The 23,335-nt window shown below is 38.3% G+C and overlaps 1 protein-coding gene across 2 annotated transcripts in view; it reads right to left on the reverse strand.

Moving 5' to 3' along the window:
- GPC5 (glypican 5) overlaps positions 1 to 23,335 on the reverse strand; it is a 762,590-nt gene that overhangs the window by 478,643 nt on the left and 260,612 nt on the right. For both annotated transcript variants that reach the window (XM_059144298.1, XM_059144300.1), the window contains exon 3: positions 1,693 to 2,387. In XM_059144298.1, the coding sequence (XP_059000281.1) occupies positions 1,693 to 2,387 (695 nt within the window). The remainder of the gene's footprint in view (positions 1 to 1,692; positions 2,388 to 23,335) is intronic.

The raw sequence follows: 23,335 nt of genomic DNA on the forward strand, positions 1-23,335 counted from the left end.
GACAAATGACTAGCAAACGCAGGATTTGAAAAACATGTTTATCTAAGTATGAACCTCTATTAGTTTAGTGTTTGAAATAGGAAAAACACAATTTTCTATGTGATAGATTTTAAGGATACAAACAGGCCCTGCAGTTCTTGAAAATACATAATAAAAGGCATTAAAACCTATGTACTTAGAGATATTAGAGAACTCCAGCCCTACATGTTTGCATAGCATGCCCTAAATTAATAATCAAATCTAGGCTTGATTTCAGAGCTCTTGGGCCTGTTCTCCTTTCTGCAGATACTCGATATCATAGTATTCATATTTACTTCTTGGATCTTATTTCTTGTAACTAATAAATACTTGAAGCCTTCAATGTCTTTTATACCTCATTTTGAGTTGGTGTATTACATTCCTCCCAAACGTTCTGGTGCTAATCTGATCTCCAGAAAGGAACGAGCTTGCAGAGAGATTCCAACCACTGCATATGGTTGGGAATCCCATTCACTATCCAAGGACACCCAGCTGAATAAATTGGGAAGCAGGAGTTGATATCCAGCTCACTCTCTACCCACCAAGCCATACAAAAGTGTGGCATGCACCTAAAGAGGGCACCATGTCTAATCTGGTTAAGGGTACGTTATAGGCTCACATGGGCCCTGCAAAGACCCTGAAAGTTAGGAAAAAAGGTGAGGAGATGATTGCACATAAATATTTTCAGATTCAAAATCTACCAGAAATTTAAAAAACTGACTTATAAGGCTAATGATTAGGATGTTTATTAATTCAGTAAATTAGTACTGGCGGGCGGGAGATGTCTTCTCTCAGCACCAAGGACTATAATTTTGTTTCAGGAGAAACGATGGAGGGTCAACACCAGCAACAGGTCCTATTTCATTATATGGGATATGAGAATGTTACTCAGGAGCCTGTGAATATGTAAGAAAATGATTCTACAGAAGGTGGGAGAAACAGAAAACTCCTGCTCCCTTTTACTCCATGATTTTGTTTCCAACACTTTCTAAAGTCTTCTTGGAATAAAACACCATGTTGCATATGGCACATTTTGAAAAATCATTATACCATCACTGTGACAGATTCTGAAGAGTCTCTGAAGAAACACTTCCGAACATTAAGCTGTCAAGTCTTCATTTAATGAATATATCATTAGCATTTTCTATTTGAATGCTGAACACCTTGAAAATGCTAACAATAACGACCCGTTTTTTTGAGTAACAGGCACCATACTAGGTGGTTCACATACATATTGTCTATCTTCCCAAAAAAGAATACTCCAAAAGTCACGTGTTATTCTTTTTTTTTTTTTTTTTTAATCAATGAGGAGACGGGCTCAAAGAATCTAAAGCATCTGGGAATTCCTGGCAGAGGGCAGATTCGAATCCTTGCTGGTTCTGATTTTAAACCAGAGTCCTCTCCCTCACTGAACTAACCCTAGTAGAAGGCTTCTACTTCAAGGAAAAAGTGGAACACAGCTAACCAAACTTCTACTGTAAGATATAGAAAATATACCTTGACTCAAATATGGCAATCCATGCATTCTCCCACTCTTTCCTGAGGCCCTAACTTGTTTAGCTGTCATCATTTTCAAGTTCATAAACGGTGTGCTTATAAAGCACGGAACTTTATGTATGGGGCTAATGTCTGAGTTCCAAGCCATGGGTCAGGAGATGTGGTGTGGCTGCTTACCTGTTCCGATAACTTCTGTCCATCGAGGTGAGCTTGCGTCACAGCATCATTAACAAGCACGTGGAAGTTCAGGAGCACATGTTCAATGTCGTATGTTCCATGCATGGCATCTGAGAGCTCCTCCAGTGACCGGATGTAGGCATGCCAGTGCGGATTCAGCTCTGCCGTGTGTGCCAAGCAGCCTCTCACGACGTTGAGGCAGTACCCCATGCAAGGCTTGCTGAGAGTCAGGCCCTGGCAGAGAGGACAGTACTGCATCCTCAGCAGGGCCCTGCTGCACTCTTTGGAGACGTGCAGATGGTCTGTGGTATTGATGACTTCAATGCCCAGATTCAGCGCCTGCAGAAACGTGCGGCTCGGCAGCAGCGATCTCCCCATCTGCCCCATTACTCTTTGGGGAATATTACCAAAGGGACTAACATCCCGGCGGGCCATCCGGAGGCATTCCGAATATTCCAGGGAACTGTCCGACACACCAGGGTTAATGAGGTGATTGTAGACGAGAGGGAAAAGACTGTCAAAGAATCGGTTTATGAACTCTTCGGGATTAACATCCGCACCAAATAAATAGAGCCCCACGTCAGTGAACAGCTCCTGAATGGAAGCTGCAGCCTCTAGGGCCATGTTCCTGTAGGTGTTGCAGAAGAGAATGCTGGTGTAGTTCTCTGCTTGCCTGATGAGAGTTTCCAGAGTTTCTGTGACAAAAGCAGAGATAAAACAGGAAAAGGCTTAGTCTGCATGTTGAAACTGTGCATCTGTCTGCTCCAGACAGTAAATGAGCTTAATGCATCCTACCCAATGCACTAAGGATCCAAATGGGAGTGCTCCACCTACTAAACCTACGTTAGCCCTCCCAGGATAATGGCTGGTCAACAGTAGGCATTACACATACCACATAAATATTTTAAGATGCATTTCCCAGAGTCATACATCTTTAGAAAGTATAGACATAAAAAAGAAGTTACGATATAGTGGTTGCCTACTTACTCTGTTCCACAGTCAACCGTAATCCACCAATGATGGAAGGAAAAGTGTCACTGAGGAGATAATTTCCAGCCGTGGGTTCATTGTTGATAAAAGACTGTCATTAGATGTTTGATTAACACCTACTGTATTTTACACTTTTTCTTGTTTTTTTTCTTTTTTTTTCCCCCAGAATGAAAGCTAGTAGATTATATACCAGTTATTGCACAGAGAAGCTCAATGCCCATAGGCAAGACTGATAATCCTCCGACACCCCTAGCATGGTCAAATTAAAAAGAAAGTAAAATAGTTCATGGTTAAACAATGCTTTGACTGGCAAACCCTGTTAAGTATTAGGAAAGTCATGAGTTGTATTAGTCAATGACAGTAACTCTGTGAGCGTCTTCTGAACTGTGTTCTGTTGTTCTTATTACCTTATCACCCCAAAACTACCAAACTACCATGCGACATTTTATTTTCTCACTTAGGAACGGATGCTTCCCAATCAATTTCTCCATAGAAATAACAGAGCATAATTTTTCTACGAATTACGGAAGGCTGTAGTAATCGGCAAGCAAAAGTTGTATTTCAAAATGATAGCTTTAGGCAGCAGTTGAATACCTTGGATATTCTAGTAATTACATTTTATAATTAGCCTAATTATAATAAATAATGATGCTGGACTGTTATCAATACATAATTAATTGTAAAATACACTCAATAAAATTATCTCCCATAACCCCGGTCTCATTGTTATTTTTAATTGGGTTGTAAAAGACCACACAATAATTCACTAATCAGACCATTGAATATATTATAAAAGGAGATGCAACGACAGTAGAATAAAACGAAATAATAAAAGGCAGAAGTGCAAGGCGAGCTACAAATAATGTGGAACTGTGTCAAGAATATGCCGTAGAATATGCCGTAGTGTACTACAAACGGATACATAGCAAAAACACCAAACCAAACCAAACCCCTTTATGAAAAGCGCAGACAGATGAAATACAGTATCGTGTATTCTGATTCTATGCTGAGACCATGAAATGTTGGGTTTCAAGCTTTAGTGTGATATATTAAGGTGCCTGCTCCAGACAGAACGATTGTTTCTCCCCTAAAATTAATCTGCTGAAATCTAATCTCCAATATGACGACGGCACTTGGGAGTGAGGCCTTGGGGAGGTAACTTGGTCATGAGGGTGAAGCCCTCGTGAATGGGATTAGTGCCTCCACAAAAGAGGCTCTGGAGAGCTCCTTTGTCCCTTCTGCTATGTGAGGACACAGTGACATGACCATCCGGGAACCAGGAAGGAGGTTCTTGCCAGACAATGAATCTGCCAGAACAAGAATCTTGGACTTCCTGGCCTCCAGAACTATAAGAAATAAGTGTTCTGTCATTTATATAGGGCATCCCGTATTCTGTGACAGCAGTCTGAGCCAAAGAAGGGCATCTAACCTATTATCAAAGGCAACAGCTTTGATTATTATTATTTTTTTTTTAGTTTTTTAAAAATACTTTATTTACTTATTCATGAGAGGTAGAGGAGGAAGCAGGCTCATCCCAGAATAGGAAGCCTGATGTGGGACTTGATCCCAGGACCCTGGGATCACGATCTAAGCCAATGACAGATGCTTAACCCACTGAGCCATCCAGGCATCCCCAAAACGATGGCTTTTAAAGGTGGTTGTGACTCTGTTGCAACACAGAGCACTAAGGAAGCAGGACACCTGTTATGTCTGCATCTCCAGTGCCCACGTGAATGTAAGCTATCTACTATACGCTCAGTAAAAATGTGAGTAAAGGGAGGCGTCAAGTGAGATTAGCTGCTCTGCCAAGTGGGCTTACCTGATGGCCCAGGCAGGGGGAGGAAAATTCAGACTGCCAGGTATCTGCAGCGGCGTTTGCAACCCAGCGGGTCTGTTTTGGTTCCCGAGTCTGCATATAACCATCTGCCTCCATGATTCCTTCAACCTAGACAGGTTTTGAAAAACTGCACTTGCAGATAACCTATGACAGGTTCTGCCGCTTTCATAGAGGAGCTCCACAAGCATTCCAGCTGACAGTCTGACCCCACAATTGCCGTCTTGACCACTGCACTCTGCTTTCAGAGACCCGCAAAAGTGAGTGTGAAAAATGAATTAAACCTGTGGTCTGAGCTAAAATAAAACTGCTAAGCTTATATTGTTCTCATTAATAGAGGCTCGTGTCTCTCCGCAAACTGTGTGGGGCCAAGAATTATGAGGTAGGTTGCAAATGAGATTATTTGCCAATGAAGGTTAAATAGCAATGTGTGCAATTTCTTTTAAGATCAAATGAGGATAGATTTAAAGATACCAATACCACAGGCATACTTACATACCTCCCACCATTTTTTCTAAGGTGCATGCTGTAGACGTGATTGTGACTGATATCCACCAAAGATTCTCAGTGCAATGAAGGGTGAATGCTACCCCAGGAATTACAGATGTTCCTCTGATTTCTGCCAACTCTAAGTGATGTTCAAACATCAAGGGGTAAGCAGACTCCCTGCCAAGCAAAGAGCCCAATGCGGGGCTGGATCCTAGAACCCTGGGATTATGACCTGAGCCAAATGCAGAGGCTTAACCCACCGAGCCACCAGGTGCCCCACAAAATGTCTTTTTAAAATGGACTCTTCTGCAGCAGTTTCTCAGTATGCTATCAACTCATCGCAATATAAAGATTTGTCTTTCAATCTGTGTTAAATCTGATATTGACACATTCCAGTTAATTAGATTAACCTAAACATATGATAGTATTTCTGAATGTGTGTATTTGTGATCCCAAACATTTCTCAACTCCGATGATGAGAACAGCAAATAACTGTTCTATATACATTTAAATCTTTAATGATGAGGGATAAACATACTTTTGTGAATTTTTGATCCTAATATAAAATGTTAATATATAAACATTTACAACAGAAACTGAACGATCTAAAGGCCAATCCACTGGGTAATTTTATTTATTATTTTTTTTTTTTAAAGAAAAGATGGCGGGGCACCTGGGTGGTTCAGTGGGTTAAGCCTCTGCCTTCGGCTCCGGTCATGATCCTAGGGTCCTGGGATCGAGCCCTGGATCAGGCTCTCTACTCGGCAGGGAACCTGCTTCCTCTTATCTTTCTGCCTGTCTCTCTGCCTACTTGTAATCTCTGCCTGTCAAATAAATAAATAAAATCTTAAAAAAAAAAAAGAAAAAGAAAAGCATTTTTAAAAAAAAGAATTTATACTTATGAAAAGAACTGTCATATAAACCAGTGATTTTGCTGTTGTGCAAAAGAATAATCCACATACAAAATCAATATGCATAAATCCAAGGTAGGGTAGATGCTAAATAACATATCACATCTACTTCATTATTAAAGAGAAACCATACTGTCCTTTCATTACAAAGTTTTAATAAGTTAAAAAAAATCTCACCTAAGCTATTCAAATAATAGTGTTCTGTTGGTTGACAAAAATTATAACACCTATTGAAAGTAAATAAACATTTGCTAGGCTTGCTAAAGAATTTAAGAAACAGACTAGGGAAAAAAAAAATCTGTCTGTTGTTTTTCACTGAGAATTTCAATAAGCTCTTCTTTCCAATGCTCTCAGACCAAGGCCGGAACCTTCCAACTAAGAGTGGTAGGTTGAGCAAGAAACTGTACTCTAATTACTAATTGAATAAAAACATAATTTCCCCCAGCTTTATGAAAGACTTAATTTATATAACATCTCATTAAGTAGAAAGTGAAGGCAGAATGCATGAAGTGATCTCCATCCACTTCCATTTTCAACATTAACATCTTGTGAAAATTTAATAAGAAAATTTCCATGACTAGAAACTCGTATCAGCCCACATTCCCTTTAGAGACATTTTAGAGTACATACAAATGACAGGTAAACTACGGATTTAGCTTAAATACAACTGGTAGAGATAAAACAAGATGATAGTGATTTAAAATTAAATTTGACAAATTGCAAAATCAGTGAAGACTTATATGCAGGTAGCGTTTTACAATGGGAGAAACCATATTTATGGGGCTTTTATTGCTTTAAACATAAAGATGATTTCAAAATCTAATGATCATGAAATAACTGTTATAATAACCCTCCTCTGCATGACATGAATAGACATTTTATGATCCTTTTCATATTTTTATTTTTGATATATGAACATTTTAAGATACAAAGTTCAAAGTGTCTATTACAATTTAAGACTCCAGATAGTCTCAAACATAGCAATGAAAAAGATGAAGAAAGATTAAATCCTATCCACTGTGGATAATCAGATGATTTTCCAGTGGGTATCCGGGTTGAAGAAAAATTTTCAGAGGATATCTACATATTTGTGTCTCACAATTCTCAAGTCACAGATTTTGTTACTACCACAGGTAATTCCTTACTACCCGACTACTTTAGAGCTAGTTTGTGCCAGAAATTATCTTTTCCTCTGTACTGAATTATTAATACATGAGTAGATAGGTAGTGACAGACCATTTTAAGAGCAATTTCTCAACCAGTATTTATAGCATACATATTACAATGAACTGTAATTCCTTCTGCCTTTATCATTTAACAAAAATGCCTTCCAATAATTTTAATATAGTCACATTTAATAATTCCTTTAATTAGTAGAAGACCATCATAGCAACTCCAAAGTTATGCATATTTAAGTAAAAGAAGCAATTACCAATTTCTCCAGTCTGGAAGTTTTTATAGTGATCTCATCCCTTTGATATTTGCATATTTTCTGAACTTTTTCATAGAATATGCAAAAAATTTTTCTAGAATATTAATTTAATGACATATTTTTAAATGTTATAAAGGATGATTTATAGTATCATTCTTCAGAAATTAGTCATCTATACAAATAAATAGTAGTGGATATTAATCGGTATCACCAAAAATTAACATACTGGTAATTAATCTGGTCTCCTTGGACACACTCTGCATGGAAAAATACTTTCTCAACTTTCTCCTTCCTCATTTCCCTCCCCACTGATTTGATTATCATGGTGCTTCACATTTATTATTAATACCATTTTATAATCATTTATGTTCTGAAAAGCAATTTATGGCATCAGCAAGGACTTAAATTCATGTAAGCATTTATGTAACAGATAAAATCCATGCTGAACAACTCACTGTACATTGTTTAAAGTTACTGTGAGATTAAGATTTTAAATCTAATAATTTTAAAAATAAACCCAGAAACAGGGGTGCCTGGGTCACTCAGTTAATTAAGCATCAGACTCTTGACTTGGGCTCAAGTCATGATCTCAGGGCTGTGGGACTGAGCCCTGCATCTGGCTCCATGATCAGCACAGTGTGTCTGGGATTCTCTCTTACGCTCTCTCTGCCCCTCCCCCACTTGCTCACACTCTTTCCTCTAATAAATAAGTAAAATCTTTAAAAATAAATAAATAAACTCAGAAATACAATCTAGAAATACAGAACTGTCAAATAAAACTGTTTTTTCTTCACTGATTTATATCATCTTCTACCATTATAGAAAACTAAAAAAAAATCCATAACTTTATTGGTCGGGTTTTTCCCCCATTTTTTTTATTATTATTTTATCTTTCATTTCATTCCATACTCCAACACACTGGTCTCCTTTATTTAAAGAAAAACCTTTACGTCACTTTACTTTATAATCTCATTTTCTCTTTTTGATAGCTCAGGAAAATAAGAATGTTCTATATTTTCAGCTTAGAGTGACACATTGCCCATTCCTTCTTCAATGGACAATCCAATTGTTTTTTTGTCACTCATTATTGCGCTCATTCATTAAACCATTATTTTTGAGTACCTGCTGTAGACCTCAATACTCAAGTTGAAAAAGCCATACAAGTTTCTGCCCTCGTGAGGCTTAAACTCTAAAGGATAGGAAGATATAAAAGCAGGCACAGAAGATATAAAAGCAGGCACAAAATACAATTTATCACCGTATTAAGTAAATACTATGGGAAAAATTATTAAAAGGCAGAAAGTGACAAGATCACTGTTTTGGAGGGCTCTAGGTCAATCTGTCCATAATCAACTCATCAAAAGTAAATTCCCTGTCGAATCTATTCCTAAAAGCAAACTTTCTGAATTTGCCAACTATATCCAAACTATATATAATATTTGGTTATTTGGCACATTAAAAAATTAATTTGGTAAACTGGTTTGGGCAAAACGATTTTCTATGGATTGACCATTTAAGATAATGTGAGGAGACAAGCCTCCACTGAGGAAACAAATTTGAGAAAAGATTTCAATAATGAAAAAAGCCACCCATGAGCAGATGAGGTGTCGTTGGTAGGTTCACTGGAAATAGAAGGCACGGTTCTGAGTTGTGAAGAAGCTTGCTGACTAAAAAAACTGAAGAAACTCAATGTGACTGAAGAACAGTGAAAGGAGGGTTTCATGAAAGATCAAAGAAATCAGAACGGCCTCAGAGACCATGGTAAGGAGTTTGTATTTTATACGCAGAATGAGGACCTACTGGAGAATTTCACACATGGAGAAACGTGATCTGGTTTGTATATTGAAGGATCGTGGTGGCTGCTGTGTGGAGAACAGATCATTGGGACAAGAGCAAGAGAGAGAAGACGGAGTTGAGTTCATAAGCTGTGATAACAGCAAGGGTGACAGACGTGGTGGGCTGGACGGGGGTGGTAGAGAAGTAAATTACAAAAATCATCACATTGACCGCATGTATTATGTGGTATCCAAAGAAACTCGCTGTTGCATGGAGGCAGATGTAGGAAAAATGGGTAAATGAAAGATACCTCTGAAGCCTGGGTCTCAGCAGCTGGATGCACAGTGGTGCCAACTGCCGAGATGGGCAAGTCTACGGAACCACCATGTTTGTGTGCGGTGGGAGCTGGAAAGTCAAAGTTCTATTTTGGACATGTTAAGATTGAGATGCCAATTAGAAATTGAAATAAAGCTTTTCAGTACAGAGTTAGAGAAAATAATTTGTGTCTCAGGGGAAAAGTGGAGCCCGGTGACACAGACCTGAGACTGATGGGCACAGAGGGTCAAACCTTGGTAGTGGATGAAATAACCTAAGGAGGGAAGACAGGGAATAGTGCCAAGATGCAGGAAAGTAGGAGTAGCCAGCAAGGAGAATGAGAATAAAAAGCCAGTGAAATAAAAAGAAAATCAGGAGAGTAGACTGTGCCAGAAACCAATGAAAGAAAATGATTCAGGTAGAAGGCAGTCATTCATCATGTCAAACACTATTAAGAGGTCAAGTGAAATGAGGAATAACAACTGACCATGGGCACAGACAAGAAGAGGCTCTTACTGACCTTGACCAGAGCTGCCTCAGCAGAATGTGAGCACAAAAGAGAACGGGAATTGAGGCAATATATAGAGAACTCTCTTGAAAGTCCCAGCTATAATGGAAGTAGAGAACCAAGACAGGCACAGGAGGGAAATGTGAGGTCAAAGCTATTTGTTTTAGGAGGAGGGAGAATTTATTGGATGTTCATATGCTGATAGGAGCAGTTGGATCAACAAATAAATACTGATGGCTGAACAGGGGGCATAAGAACTGTTCGAGGACATTCTCTGAATAAACAAAAAAATGTAATGTAGGGCATGTGTGGATACAAGGATACTGGCTACACAGTGGGTGCTAAAGTTGCCAAGGATGGCAGCAAGAGAAGTGAAGAGTTATGTGACTATAAATTTTCTACATTCCCCACACCTCCTTTATTCTTATCACAAAGCAGGTAGAATGACACTTTCTACCTTACTTGGTGGCTGGGATGATTAAATGCATTTTTTTTTAATTTTTAATTTTTTATAAACATATATTTTTATCCCCAGGGGTACAGGTCTGTGAATCACCAGGTTTACACACTTCACAGCACTCACCAAAGCACATACCCTCCCCAATGTCCATAATCCCACCCCCTTCTCCCTAACCCCCTCCCCCCAGCAACCCTCTGTTTGTTTTGTGAGATTAAGAGTCATTATGGTTTGTCTCCCTCCCAATCCCATCTTGTTTCATTGATTCTTCTCCTACCCACTTAAGCCCCCATGTTGCATCACCACTTCCTCATATCAGGGAGATCATATGATAGTTGTCTTTCTCTGCTTGACTTTTTTCGCTAAGCATGATACACTCTAGTTCCATCCATGTTGTTGCAAATGGCAAGATTTCATTTCTTTTGATGGCTGCATAGTATTAGATTGTGTATATATACCACATCTTCTTGATCCATTCATCTGTTGATGGACATCTAGGTTCTTTCCATAGTTTGGCTATTGTAGACATTGCTGCTATAAACATTCGGGTGCATGTGCCCCTTTGGATCACTACATTTGTATCTTTAGGGTAAATACCCAATAGTGCAATTGCTGGGTCATAGGGCAGTTCTATTTTCAACATTTTGAGGAACCTCCATGCTGTTTTCCAGAGTGGTTGCACCAGCTTGCATTCCCACCAACAGTGTAGGAGGGTTCCCCTTTCTCCGCATCCTCGCCAGCATCTGTCATTTCCTGACTTGTTGATTTTAGCCATTCTGACTGGTGTGAGGTGATATCTCATTGTGGTTTTGATTTGTATTTCCCTGATGCCGAGTGATATGGAGCACTTTTTCATGTGTCTGTTGGCCATCTGGATGTCTTCTTTGCAGAAATGTCTGTTCATGTCCTCTGCCCATTTCTTGATTGGATTATTTATTCTTTGGGTGTTGAGTTTGCTAAGTTCTTTATAGATTCTGGACACTAGTCCTTTATCTGATATGTCGTTTGCAAATATCTTCTCCCATTCTGTCAGTTGTCTTTTGATTTTGTTAACTGTTTCCTTTGCTGTGCAAAAGCTTTTGATCTTGATGAAATCCCAATAGTTCATTTTTTCCTTTGCTTCCCTTGCCTTTTGCGTTGTTCCTCGGAAGATGTTGCTGCGGCAGAGGTCGAAGAGGTTGCTGCCCGTGTTCTCCTCAAGGATTTTGATGGATTCCTTTCGCACATTGAGGTCCTTCATCCATTTTGAGTCTATTTTTGTGTGTGGTGTAAGGAAATGGTCCAATTTCATTTTTCTGCATGTGCCTGTCCAATTTTCCCAGCACCATTTATTGAAGAGGCTGTCTTTTTTCCACTGGACATTCTTTCCTGCTTTGTCGAAGATTAGTTGACTGTAGAGTTGAGGGTCTATTTCTGGGCTCCCTATTCTGTTCCATTGATCTATGGGTCTGTTTTTGTGCCAGTACCATGCTGTCTTGATGATGACAGCTTTGTAATAGAGCTTGAAGTCCGGAATTGTGATGCCACCAACGTTGGCTTTCTTTTTCAATATCCCTTTGGCTATTCGAGGTCTTTTCTGGTTCCATATAAATTTTAGAATTATTTGTTCCATTTCTTTGAAAAAGATGGATGGTACTTTGATAGGAATTGCAATAAATGTGTAGATTGCTTTAGGTAGCATAGACATTTTCACAATATTTATTCTTCCAATCCAGGAGCATGGAACATTTTTCCATTTCTTTGTGTCTTCCTCAATTTCTTTCATGAGTACTTTATAGTTTTCTGAGTATAGATTCTGTGTCTCTTTGGTTAGGTTTATTCCTAGGTATCTTATGGTTTTGGGTGCAATTGTAAATGGGATTGACTCCTTAATTTCTCTTTCTTCTGTCTTGCTGTTGGTGTAGAGAAATGCAACTGATTTCTGTGCATTAATTTTATATCCTGACACTTTACTGAATTCCTGTATAAGTTCTAGCAGTTTTGGAGTGGAGTCTTTTGGGTTTTCCACATATAGTATCATATCATCTGCGAAGAGTGATAATTTGACTTCTTCTTTGCCGATTTGGATGCCTTTAATTTCCTTTTGTTGTCTGATTGCTGAGGCTAGGACCTCTAGTACTATGTTGAATAGCAGTGGTGATAATGGACATCCCTGCCGTGTTCCTGACCTTAGCGGAAAAGCTTTCAGTTTTTCTCCATTGAGAATGATATTTGCGGTGGGTTTTTCGTAGATGTCTTTGATGATATTGAGGTATGTGCCCTCTATCCCTACACTTTGAAGAGTTTTGATCAGGAAGGGATGCTGTACTTTGTCAAATGCTTTTTCAGCATCTATTGAGAGTATCATATGGTTCTTGTTCTTTCTTTTATTGATGTGTTGTATCACATTGACTGATTTGTATATTTTTTTGATAAATTATTTCACGTGGTTCCCCAGCGCATGGTGTAGGCAATCTTACTATAATAACAATTAAATAATTCATAAATTACTAAGGTTATAATAAATATTAGAAGTCTGATAAATGATCATATAGAATGGTAGCAGGTAGTGAGTCTGGCGAACATAATTACAGTCTGAATGCAATCATAACAGTGATATTGAAAATAATTAATTGTTATTAGCATTCCCATTTTAAGATAATCAAACTTAAGAGGACTGAAAATGTAAGTGATTTCCTAAAGTTTGCTAAAGTAAGTGACTTTCCATATTCACATAGAAACGGGCACAGCCTGCATCTAAATCCAAGCTATCTGGTTCCCGAGTCTAGGTTCTATTAGGATATGGAGGGTCTTTAAAAAGGCTGAAGTTGGGATGCCTGGGTACCTCAGTGGTTTGAGCCTCTGCCTTCGGCTCAGGTCATGATCTCAGGATCCTGGGCATTGAGTCCCACATCTGGCTTTCTGCTCAGCGGGGAGCCTGCTTCCCTCCCTTTCTCTCTGCCTGCCTTGCGATCTCTGTCTGTCAAATAAATAAATAAAATCTTTAAAAATAAATAAATAAATAAATAATAAAAAGGCTGAAGGACTATTTAAATAAGCCTGAAAGGGATCATTTGGTAAATATTTAAACCAAAAATAAAATAACACTTTATATTTCTGATTAAATGCAGAGATTTCACTGTTAATTTAGTACCTGGTGCCATTACATGTGGTATATAATCCAAATCAGCCAATATAATTATTCCTTTTTTGGGGAAATTAATATTATTAACATAGCAAAAATAAATGAAGAGAAATGTGTGGTGCTGGAATCCAAACATCTGAGGATTTTCCAATATTTGTAATTATTAACCAGAAAATTCATCCTAACCTCTGGGGGAAAAAAGGATATTATGTAGGATTAGCAAGTTCATGTGGAGAGGGAAATAAACACTCTTGCTCTTGAGCTCCAACCCTCCAAGAAACAGCCTGTGTTTGAAGAGATGGTAAGGGAGGATGTACTAAGGTTCAGTTAGAACAAGAAGGTCAAGTTCTTCTCAGAGATCAAAGCTGAGGATACAGGGATTTTTGCTGGTGATGGACCATGAATTCCACCAGGGAATGGTGGAAAATTCAGGTGGGCAGAGAGAGATAACTGAATGGTTCAGATTGAAGGTTACACTGGGCCACTGAAATGACTCAAGGTCTCTCCACACCTCGACCTAACCAAATGCAGTTGCTTTTTTCCAGGACTCCAAGTCTCCTGGGTACGTCAGCCCCTAAACTGATGGCATTGATTCCCTAAAATCCTCTACAGGGTCATTTTTTTTTCTTTTACTCATTCCTCCAAAACCTAGGCCAACTGTTGTTGTTTCTTTTTTTCCCAAAGCCCCAGTATTTGTTCTACATGATCTCATTTAAAATATAACACCACTTCTATAATATCAAATGAAAATTCCAAGAAAATGACCCCTAAATGTACATATGCTACTCAGTGAGTCCCAAAGTTTTTGGTCTCAGAATCCTTTACATTCTTAAAAACTACTGAGAAATCTGTAAATTTTTTTTTGGAGGGTTACATTTATAGATATGTATTATTTTACAATAAAAATTGGTAACTATTTAAAAATATTTATTCAGTCCACTTAAAAAATAACTATCACAAACTTATTACATTAGAATAAATTACATATTTTGTGAAACCTACTATATTTTCCAAAACAAATAGTTTGAAGAGTAGTATGATTTTATATTATTTCAAATTATATTAATGCCTGTCTTAATCAAAGCAAGCTAGAGTCTATCTCCTCCTGGATTTAATTCATTTCAATATGTTGTCTCAGTCAAGGTATGTGGAAAAGAATCTGGAGTGCCCGTGTAGCTCAGTTGGCTAAGCGTCTGCCTTTGGCTCACGTAGTGATTCCAGGGTCCTGAGATTGAGGTCCACATCAGGCTCCCTACTCAGCAGGGAATCTGCTTCTCCTCTCCCTCTGCCCTCTCCCCTGCTCATGTTCTCTCACGCACGTACTCTCCTTCTTTCTCAAATAAAATCTAAAAACAAAATGTATATGTATATGTATACATATATATATATATAAAGGAGGGCACGTATTGCATGGAGTACTGGATGTGGTACATAAACAATGAATCTTGGAACACTGAAAAAATAAAATAAAATAAAATAAAAATATATATCTTCAAAAAAAAATTAAAGGAAAAATATCCGCCCTCCCAAAGATATGCAGTTGGCAAATGAAGGTATATTTAACCATCTTTTCAGATAATTGCCAATATTCTTCTTTGCTATTACACCAAAACTTGACAAGTAATTTTTTTTTATTGGTCAGTTGCGATGTTGGTTTGCATTTTATTGTGAATGGTTCTGTTACCCATGCAAGATTTTATAACTCAGTCATTAACATTTAGAAATGTTGGCTCACACATTATGCATGTTTTCTCAATGCTGACAGAGTTGGTCATTCCTGTATGTAATCAGGAACTTTTCAAGTTTATGGATGTTTTCTATAACTCCAGTTTTCTCTTGAAATCTCAAATGTTATCACTGGCAACAAACACTGTGAGTTATTTTTCTTCAAGTGGCAGGTTCCTTTTAGTCCACTTTGAGAAAATGTCTACGCAAATACCCACATCTGAATCACCATAATTTGTCAATCATGTTTTTCACTAAATAAAAGGGGGGGGTCAAGGAAAAGAGTGGATAGTTGAGCCTACATTTGAAACAATCACATAAGTGCTTTTCATCAAGAGAGCCATTATAATTTAGTATGCAGAAGATGCGCTTTATGCATTACATCATCACACAGAACGTGAGATATACATATATAATCTATATATGTACAGATATATATCTCATATATATATCTCTGTATATATCTCTGTATATATATAGGTATACATATATATCCATATATATATAGATATATATAAATAAAATTCAGGGCTGATGTATAACAAAATTAATAATTTTTACTGCTTCATCAGGACATTTTTAAATGAAACTGGACTTTTTTTTCCTTGCAAGTTGGTAGATATGAAGAATACAATGACTGTGAGTAGAAGTTGGTGCCACTAACTTAACTTGCTAAAACTCTAACGGTTTGGCTCACCACTGCATTTGCACTATCTAAGGAAATGCCAATGCAGAGAAAAAGAAAAATCATGTCTTAATAGTATTATGAAAATTGTTTTGATCTCTCATGCATTCCGAAAGGATCCTACGAACCCCAGATTACACTATGAGAACTGCTGAGGAAGCATAATTTTCTTACCTGCAGATCTAATTATTTTTCAGTGCCTAACATCAAGCTGGATCTCTTTTGGTCTACTATGCTCTTCTGCTTTTCTCAGCATCTTCCTGACTTCCTTCTCATATATTAAAATCAGCCTTGTAAGCATACAGACTGAAGGTGCTAAGACTCATTTCCTATGCCTAGTTAGTCATCAGTAACTATTCTTTCTTTCTTTAAAAAAAAAAAAAAAAAAAACTTCCCCATTACCATATGTTGCCCAAAAAACTATCTTAACCAACCTGGATTACTGAAAAAGTTCCCACAGTTTCCGTAGACTTTTCTTTCTATGCCCAATTGTGAACATTCTAAATGCTTTCACCCTGCCTTTTACCTATGCATTTAGATACAATGTTCACTCCAGGACCAAGTCCAAATCTCACAGACCTGAGCAAATTGACACAATTTTATTTATACTACAGAGTCTCCAAGGCATGCCTATAAGGATATCCAGGTGCCAGAAAAGCCATTTTATCAAGTAGCACATGGCATTCTAAATTAAAGAGTTAATTGGACCTACAGTCCCTTTAACTGCACAATTATACAAATTATAATGATACAAATTATATAAATTATACATCTTACCTTTTAAAGCTAGTTCTGTACAATCCATAAATGTACAAAAGCAAATGGTCTCCAGCTAAAATGGCTACTATCCTCTAAATAGCTATAGTGGTCCAATTTACCTTGTCATCATAGTTAATTATATTCATTTATTTCATTATGTCAAATCACTGCAGATCATTGACCCTGTTTATTAGTCTCAGAAATGCATTTAATCTAAACCCTCTTCTAGAAAATTTTGGTGGATATTTTTTCACCAAATAGTGAATACAAATGCTTATCTTAGCATCTTAAGTCTTCCCCCATTTCATAAGGAAGGGATATTTTCCAGAAGTATGGTGTTAAAAATACATTGGTTTCTTCTGCTAGCTTTATAGTAATGGCTAAGGAATTTCATTGGGCAATACATGAATCATCATTTTGCAAATTCATACTAAAGTAAAATAGTGGTGAGATCTAACCACTGGAAAAATGGTTTTAATTTCATTCTGGAATCCCTTAATTTTAGAACAGCCTAGCCATGGTCTACAGATCTGCTAGATCACATTGCCACGTGTCATGTTTGGGTGCTTCCTATAGTTACAAGCCAGCAAACAGAAAGAAATTTCAATATTCACTCCACAAAGGTAAAGGCGGTTTAGTAAATATACTGTTTCCACCTTGACAAGAAAGAAACTCCCTCAGAAGGTAGGCAATCTTTTGGACCATTACATTCTTTCCAAATAGCAGGAGGAAAAATTTAAATACTTTCTGATAACTGAAATGGATTATAAAGCACAAAATCAATCAGACCGAGAAGACTCCGTTTTACTACAACATCCATTCCTACTCTCCTAGATGTTATCAGAAAATATTCCAACAGTAACATAGTCAAAAGCAGAAAGCATAGGATATAGCAATTATGTGATTTCAGCTATAGGATGCTGGTAGCCCTCTATAAATTTGCTAGAAATCTAAACTTTAAACAAATGTGCTGCAAAGATGTATTTTAAAATTCTGCTTTAAGTTATAATTTCAAAGTTATGACTTTAGAGCTAATATAGATTTTCCTTGTGAAAATCTACCAAATCCCCACACCCCCTGTTTAAATATTTGCTGCCCTTATTCAGAATGGTTGTTAAATAAAGGTGGAAAAACTTATTAATAGAATTTTGCAGAGCAAGATTAAAGCATTTGCAGTATCAATGTATTAGAATTGTTAATAAATAAATAAATAAATAAATAAATTTTTAAAATGGTAAGTGTGCTAAAATTCATCTCCCAAATGCTCCAATCCCAGTTCATGGACTATAGGCTCTGTTCTATTAAAAATAAACAAATTTTAAAAGCCCTTTAGATAAAGAAGCTCTAGAACCTTTCTCATGCCTCACTGTCATGTTTAATTCAGTCAAAATATAGTGGCCTTATAGCTAATATACTGAATACCATAAAGCTGGCATTAAATCTATTTTTAATTGTTGTATAGGAAATTGATCTTAGTTTCTATGTGGAGCTGCAGCTGTACATTTGAAAATCATTACAAAGTAGAGGCCATCAGTTAAGAGGATTCTAATCAATGTCCAGCCTTGATAGAAAGATTGAGTCATATTTCCACCATATTGCACTTGCGCTTATGAATCCCCATATGTTTTGTTTCATTTTGCAACTATTATCCATGATGTTTCTTACATCTTTCCTAAAAGCACTCCCATACAGTCCTCAGCATTTTTATCTCAATAGGTTTCCCCACTTTGTGTTGTGGTCTACGCTGGTCATCACGATACTTGCTTTTATATTACTATTTTCAATTCTAATTCAGATGCCATTTTCACATATGCAAGCTGTTCCCCTGTCCAGATAGAGTGCAGGGTTTTAGACAAACTGAATTCACACCACAGACTTACACGTAGCAGTGGTCCCTTAGTCCCTCCCTCCGGCTCACTTACTACTCTAGTCCAAATAACAGCTTCTTATCAAAACCATTCTCTGGATGAAAATGAAAGCTAGCTTGGAAGTCTAAATCAAGCCGCATTCTCCCCCACATATAATTTGTGGCACAGTGTTTCCAAGAGCCTCATTATAGTTCAGAAACCCTTTAGTTATCCTTAAATCCCAAGATTGTTTTAATGTTCTAGAAGGAGTAAATTATTCAGACAGGATTTACTGTACAGGAGGGAGGGGATAAAAGAAAAAATAATAATAATACTTGGTAAAGTTCCACCAATGGTATTTTAGTAGACACTTCATATAATTTCATCTACTTAAACTATGCTAAGTTGCTACCCAGGGTACCATACACCATTCAAGCTATATAAAAACTCATTTTGTTCATTATGTTTCTGAGTATGTATACAATATACACTGCAGTATATTGGTCTGTAGTGCCAGATATGACCTCACATTATGAAAAATTTAAAAAGCCAAAGGCTCCCACTGCCTATAACAGAGTTTCCGAAACCCTCATATGAGTAAAAGTTACTTCAGGTTTCTGATTTAATCAAGACATTCAGATTTGCTAGGTCCAGCTGGGATCCTTCAAAGCTGGCCCTGGTGTTTCTAAAAGTCTAAGAAGATATAAGATGAACTTTCTTATGTGGAACCCAATCTGTTGTTCTGCTCTCATCTTGGCCAATCTTCCCTCTCTTCCTCTTCTCCGCTTCCCCCTTTCTGTTCTCAACACACAGACAATTGATGCTCAGAACACAGATGATGCTGTTTTGTTCTCCCAAGACTTCACACGTCCCCTTTCTTCTACTCTCTTCTGCTTACTTACATCCATCCTTAATGCAAATGGCATCTTCTGTACAAGTTTCCCTGACCCCGTCAGGCTGCTGGTTATATATTCTTCTATTTAATACCGCTCTATGGGTCACTGTGTTCATACTGCACTATTTTCTAGTTATGTGCCCATGTTTTTCTATGACCCACTCAATCCACAGTTCGTGAGGTCAAGGACCGTAATTGATTCACCATGGAGTTCTCCTTCTAAGCACCAGGCCTGAAGCGTGATAGGTACATAATCATTGTTTACTGAGCAAAAGAGGAAAAGTGACCATGGCAGTCCTTTTTCCAGTACATCCAAACACTCTAAACTCTTAGTTCCTATCAATAATACACATTTAATGTCAATATCTTAGGTCAGAATCATGGAGAGTTGTGAATTCAATCTGTCAAAATATATATTATGGCTTCTTTGTTAAATCACTGTATTTTCTGCAAATTTAATTACATTTAACTTTTTTTTTAAGACTTTTATTTATTTACTTGATAGAGATCACAAGTAGGCAGAGAGGCAGGCAGAGAGAGAGAGGGAAGCAGGCTCCCCACTGAGCAGAGAGCCCGACGTGGGGCTCGATCCCAGGACCCTGAGATCATGACCCGAGCTGAAGGTAGAGGCTTAAACCACTAAGCCACCCAGGTGCCCCACATTTAACTTTTTTAAAGAAACACCTTGTGTTTTAGTCTCTTATGGTCTCCCTGCTTGTTGACCCGTGTGGACCCAGGCTACTACTGCGAGCTCTCTACCTTCTCCTCTATCCTTGGAATGGACATTCCACTTGCCTTCCCCATGCTAGAAGCTGCCCCCAAAACACAGTCTTGAGGGAGCCCATCTGGATGGTATACATGACTAAACCTAGTTACGTCCACCTAGTTACGTCCACTCTATAACGTTTGAGGATTCTGGTGGGTGGGTGTGGAGATCAACTCTCTTTCAGCTGCACAAGACAAGTCTTTAAGTAAGTTCCCTGGCCCCGTATACCTGCCACCTATGGATCTGGAACGGTTGCGTCTTTCTTCAATCTCTCCTTGTCTTCCCTGTTAAAGGAAGGCAGTTTGCAAACCAATACTCCTCTATGCCTAATAGTTGCTCTACTCTACCTAGAATTTTTTTAATGAAATGAAAACAGTTCTGGGGTAGGAGGAAGGGGATAGTGAAGGGCTGTTGTGATCCACCACTCAGATGCTCAGAGCTCTTGGGTTAGTAAAAATGCCTTGATGGTCTTCATCATTACAAAGGGCAAGGTTTCCCAGACTAGTCTAGATAGGGAAAAAAAAAAAAAAAAAAGGAATGAAGATGAGAAAATTTTCTACACGAAGAGGGGCTAGGACTTTTGTGTGGCCCATGCCTACTCCAGTTTGAAAGAGTTTGTAGAAGAGAAGTAGCGCTGGCAAACTGGCAGGAAACTGAAAGGGTTGTAAAAGGACTGGTAAGAAGCTTCCAAGAACAGGGATGACTTTCAAACATCAAGACACAGAAGCTTCTGCCCTGGGCCATTCTTTACCACACCCTCCCCACACTTTCAGTAAAGCCTCCTCATAGACAGCGATGGTGGGTTAATGATGTGCGGGGGAGTTGGTGAAGAAATCTCGACTTCTCTGCTCCAGAGGCATGGGGTGAAGAAGGGGCAGCATCTTCACAGGCAAGTGGCAAGATGCCAGGAGGACCTGGCTCCTGGAGCCAGAAGGGGAAACACGAAAACACGCTTTCGGGGAAAACCTGAAAATAGTGGCATGGGTTCTGCGTTTATTATAGGAAATGGTATAAGAGTTTGATACATTTTATTTGGATAGTAAAAGAAAATGTTAGCCCAGAAGACCGAAGAACGAGTAATATCAAATATACCTACTGGTAGATTTTATAATAGTGGTAGTACTACTACTGTTATAGTAGTAGTACTACTACTATAGTACTACTATAACAGTAGTAGTACTACTACTACTATAGTACTACTATAACAGTAGTAGTACTACTGGTAGTAATATCAAATACACCTCATTGCGTAGAACCTACAGTCAACACTGCATAGCCACTGCCTTGTTTCCAACTCTGGCTTTTCTCTCTACCACCCAGACTTTGGTATTTAAATTTTATGTGTCCCTGTTTCCCTCCCCATAAAATAGCAATAGGGACGTGCCTACTTCACAGAGTCAACATTAGGACATCAGTGAATGTCTTTGAAGGACCTTCAGCAGCACCTATCAGACAGTACGTTAGTTTTTCTACAGTAAATAAAAGAAGAACTACAAAAAGAATAAAACTCTCATCTACTATTAGATTTTCTTCCCTGTCTCATGTACATAAATCACATTTACACTTGTATAATAAAGTGATCACAGACTAATGAAGTTATTCTTTAGAGATTTACATATAAAAATCTGTGGAATAAAATGTTATGATTGGATTACTTAATATGAAGTGCTTTTATTTCTTCATAAAATAGTCCTAATACTCAATCTCATGGTTGGAAGGAAGAAAAATGTTAAAAATCAAGTCATAAACTCTGGTACAGGAAAGAGTCAAACCTGTCTCTTCGGGACGTGAAAAGGGAGATGCAGGAGAGCAGTGCCATCACTTGGCACAGAAGCTGTTCCCCACTAGGAATTGTGCACACGCAGGACCACACCCTGTGCAGGAGTCCCTCTCCCTCTGCACCATTAACCACCGCTCATTCCTTAGTCTCCCCCCTCCCCACCTCAGCTTCGAGCTTCATGGGAGTAGAAATGATGGCATCCCCAGCAAGTCCGAGGGGGCCCCACACAGGAGGTGCTCCACAAAAGCCCCATTAAGCCTTTCAGCTCTGTCCTCGGATCTCCTTTCCCACAAACACCACTGCTAACTTACCAATGGGAAGTATGAGGACAGATTGAGTATATCGTGCTAAACAAAGGAACCACAAGGGAAGAAATGATTTTCGAAAGCTTTTGATAGGGGCGACTGGGTGTCTCAGTCAGTTAAACATCTGCCTTCAGCTCAGGTCATGGTCCCACGGTCCTGGGATGGCATCCATGCCCCCCATAAGGCTCTCTGATCAGCAGGGAGTCTGCCTCTCCCTCTGCCTCTCCCTCCTGGCTTGAGTTCTCTCTCTTGCTCACTCTTTCTCTCAAATAAATAAGTATAATCTTAAAAGAAAAGAAAGAAAGAAAAAAAGAAAGAAAGCTTTTAATATGCCATGTTCTCCCCTCTCCCCAATAAACACAACCCAAATAAAAGAAGAAAGCAAATAAAACAATTTAATCTCAGACTTATTTCAGTTTGGGACACTATTGCAAAGAAAATAAGAAAATGATTTCACCGCCTTAGACTTATTTCAGTTTAGTACATTATTGTTTTTTATTGCTTATGGGAAACTAATCATTCCATTGCTTAGAGTGTCTAAAAATCTAAATCCTTCTTAATTCCTTCCCTCTGTCTCTGGTAGACAAACACAACTTCCTTTCTATGTTGCTTTCCCTTTTGGTCCACCCCAGCCCTCCCTTCTCATATGTCTTCTCTCTGCTATTCCTTCAAGTACTACCTCTTCCAAAAGCCCTCTTGAGTCATGTCCTTCACCTCTGTGCTATCTTGATAATTCCTAGTACTTGATGGTAGAATTCTTCTTCTTACTTATTCCTCTCTCTCTCTTTCTCCCCCACCTCCAACCCCTAATCATGAGCACTTAGAAAACAAGTACTGAGTCTTACTTATCCGAAACATCCAAGAGTTCGACCCAAGAATATCCTTAGGGAAAAGATATGCTAACAATTAAAGCTAGTCAAGATTTTGTTGTTGTTGTTGTTGTTGTTGTTGTTTGAGATTTTATTTATTTATTTGAGATAGAGCAAGAGAGAGAGAGAGCACGAGGGGGCAGGGAGCGGCAGGCAGGGGGAGAAGCAGGCTCCCC

Source organism: Mustela lutreola, chromosome 13 (genome assembly GCF_030435805.1).
Source record: "Mustela lutreola isolate mMusLut2 chromosome 13, mMusLut2.pri, whole genome shotgun sequence".
Taxonomy (NCBI): Eukaryota; Metazoa; Chordata; class Mammalia; order Carnivora; family Mustelidae; genus Mustela; species Mustela lutreola.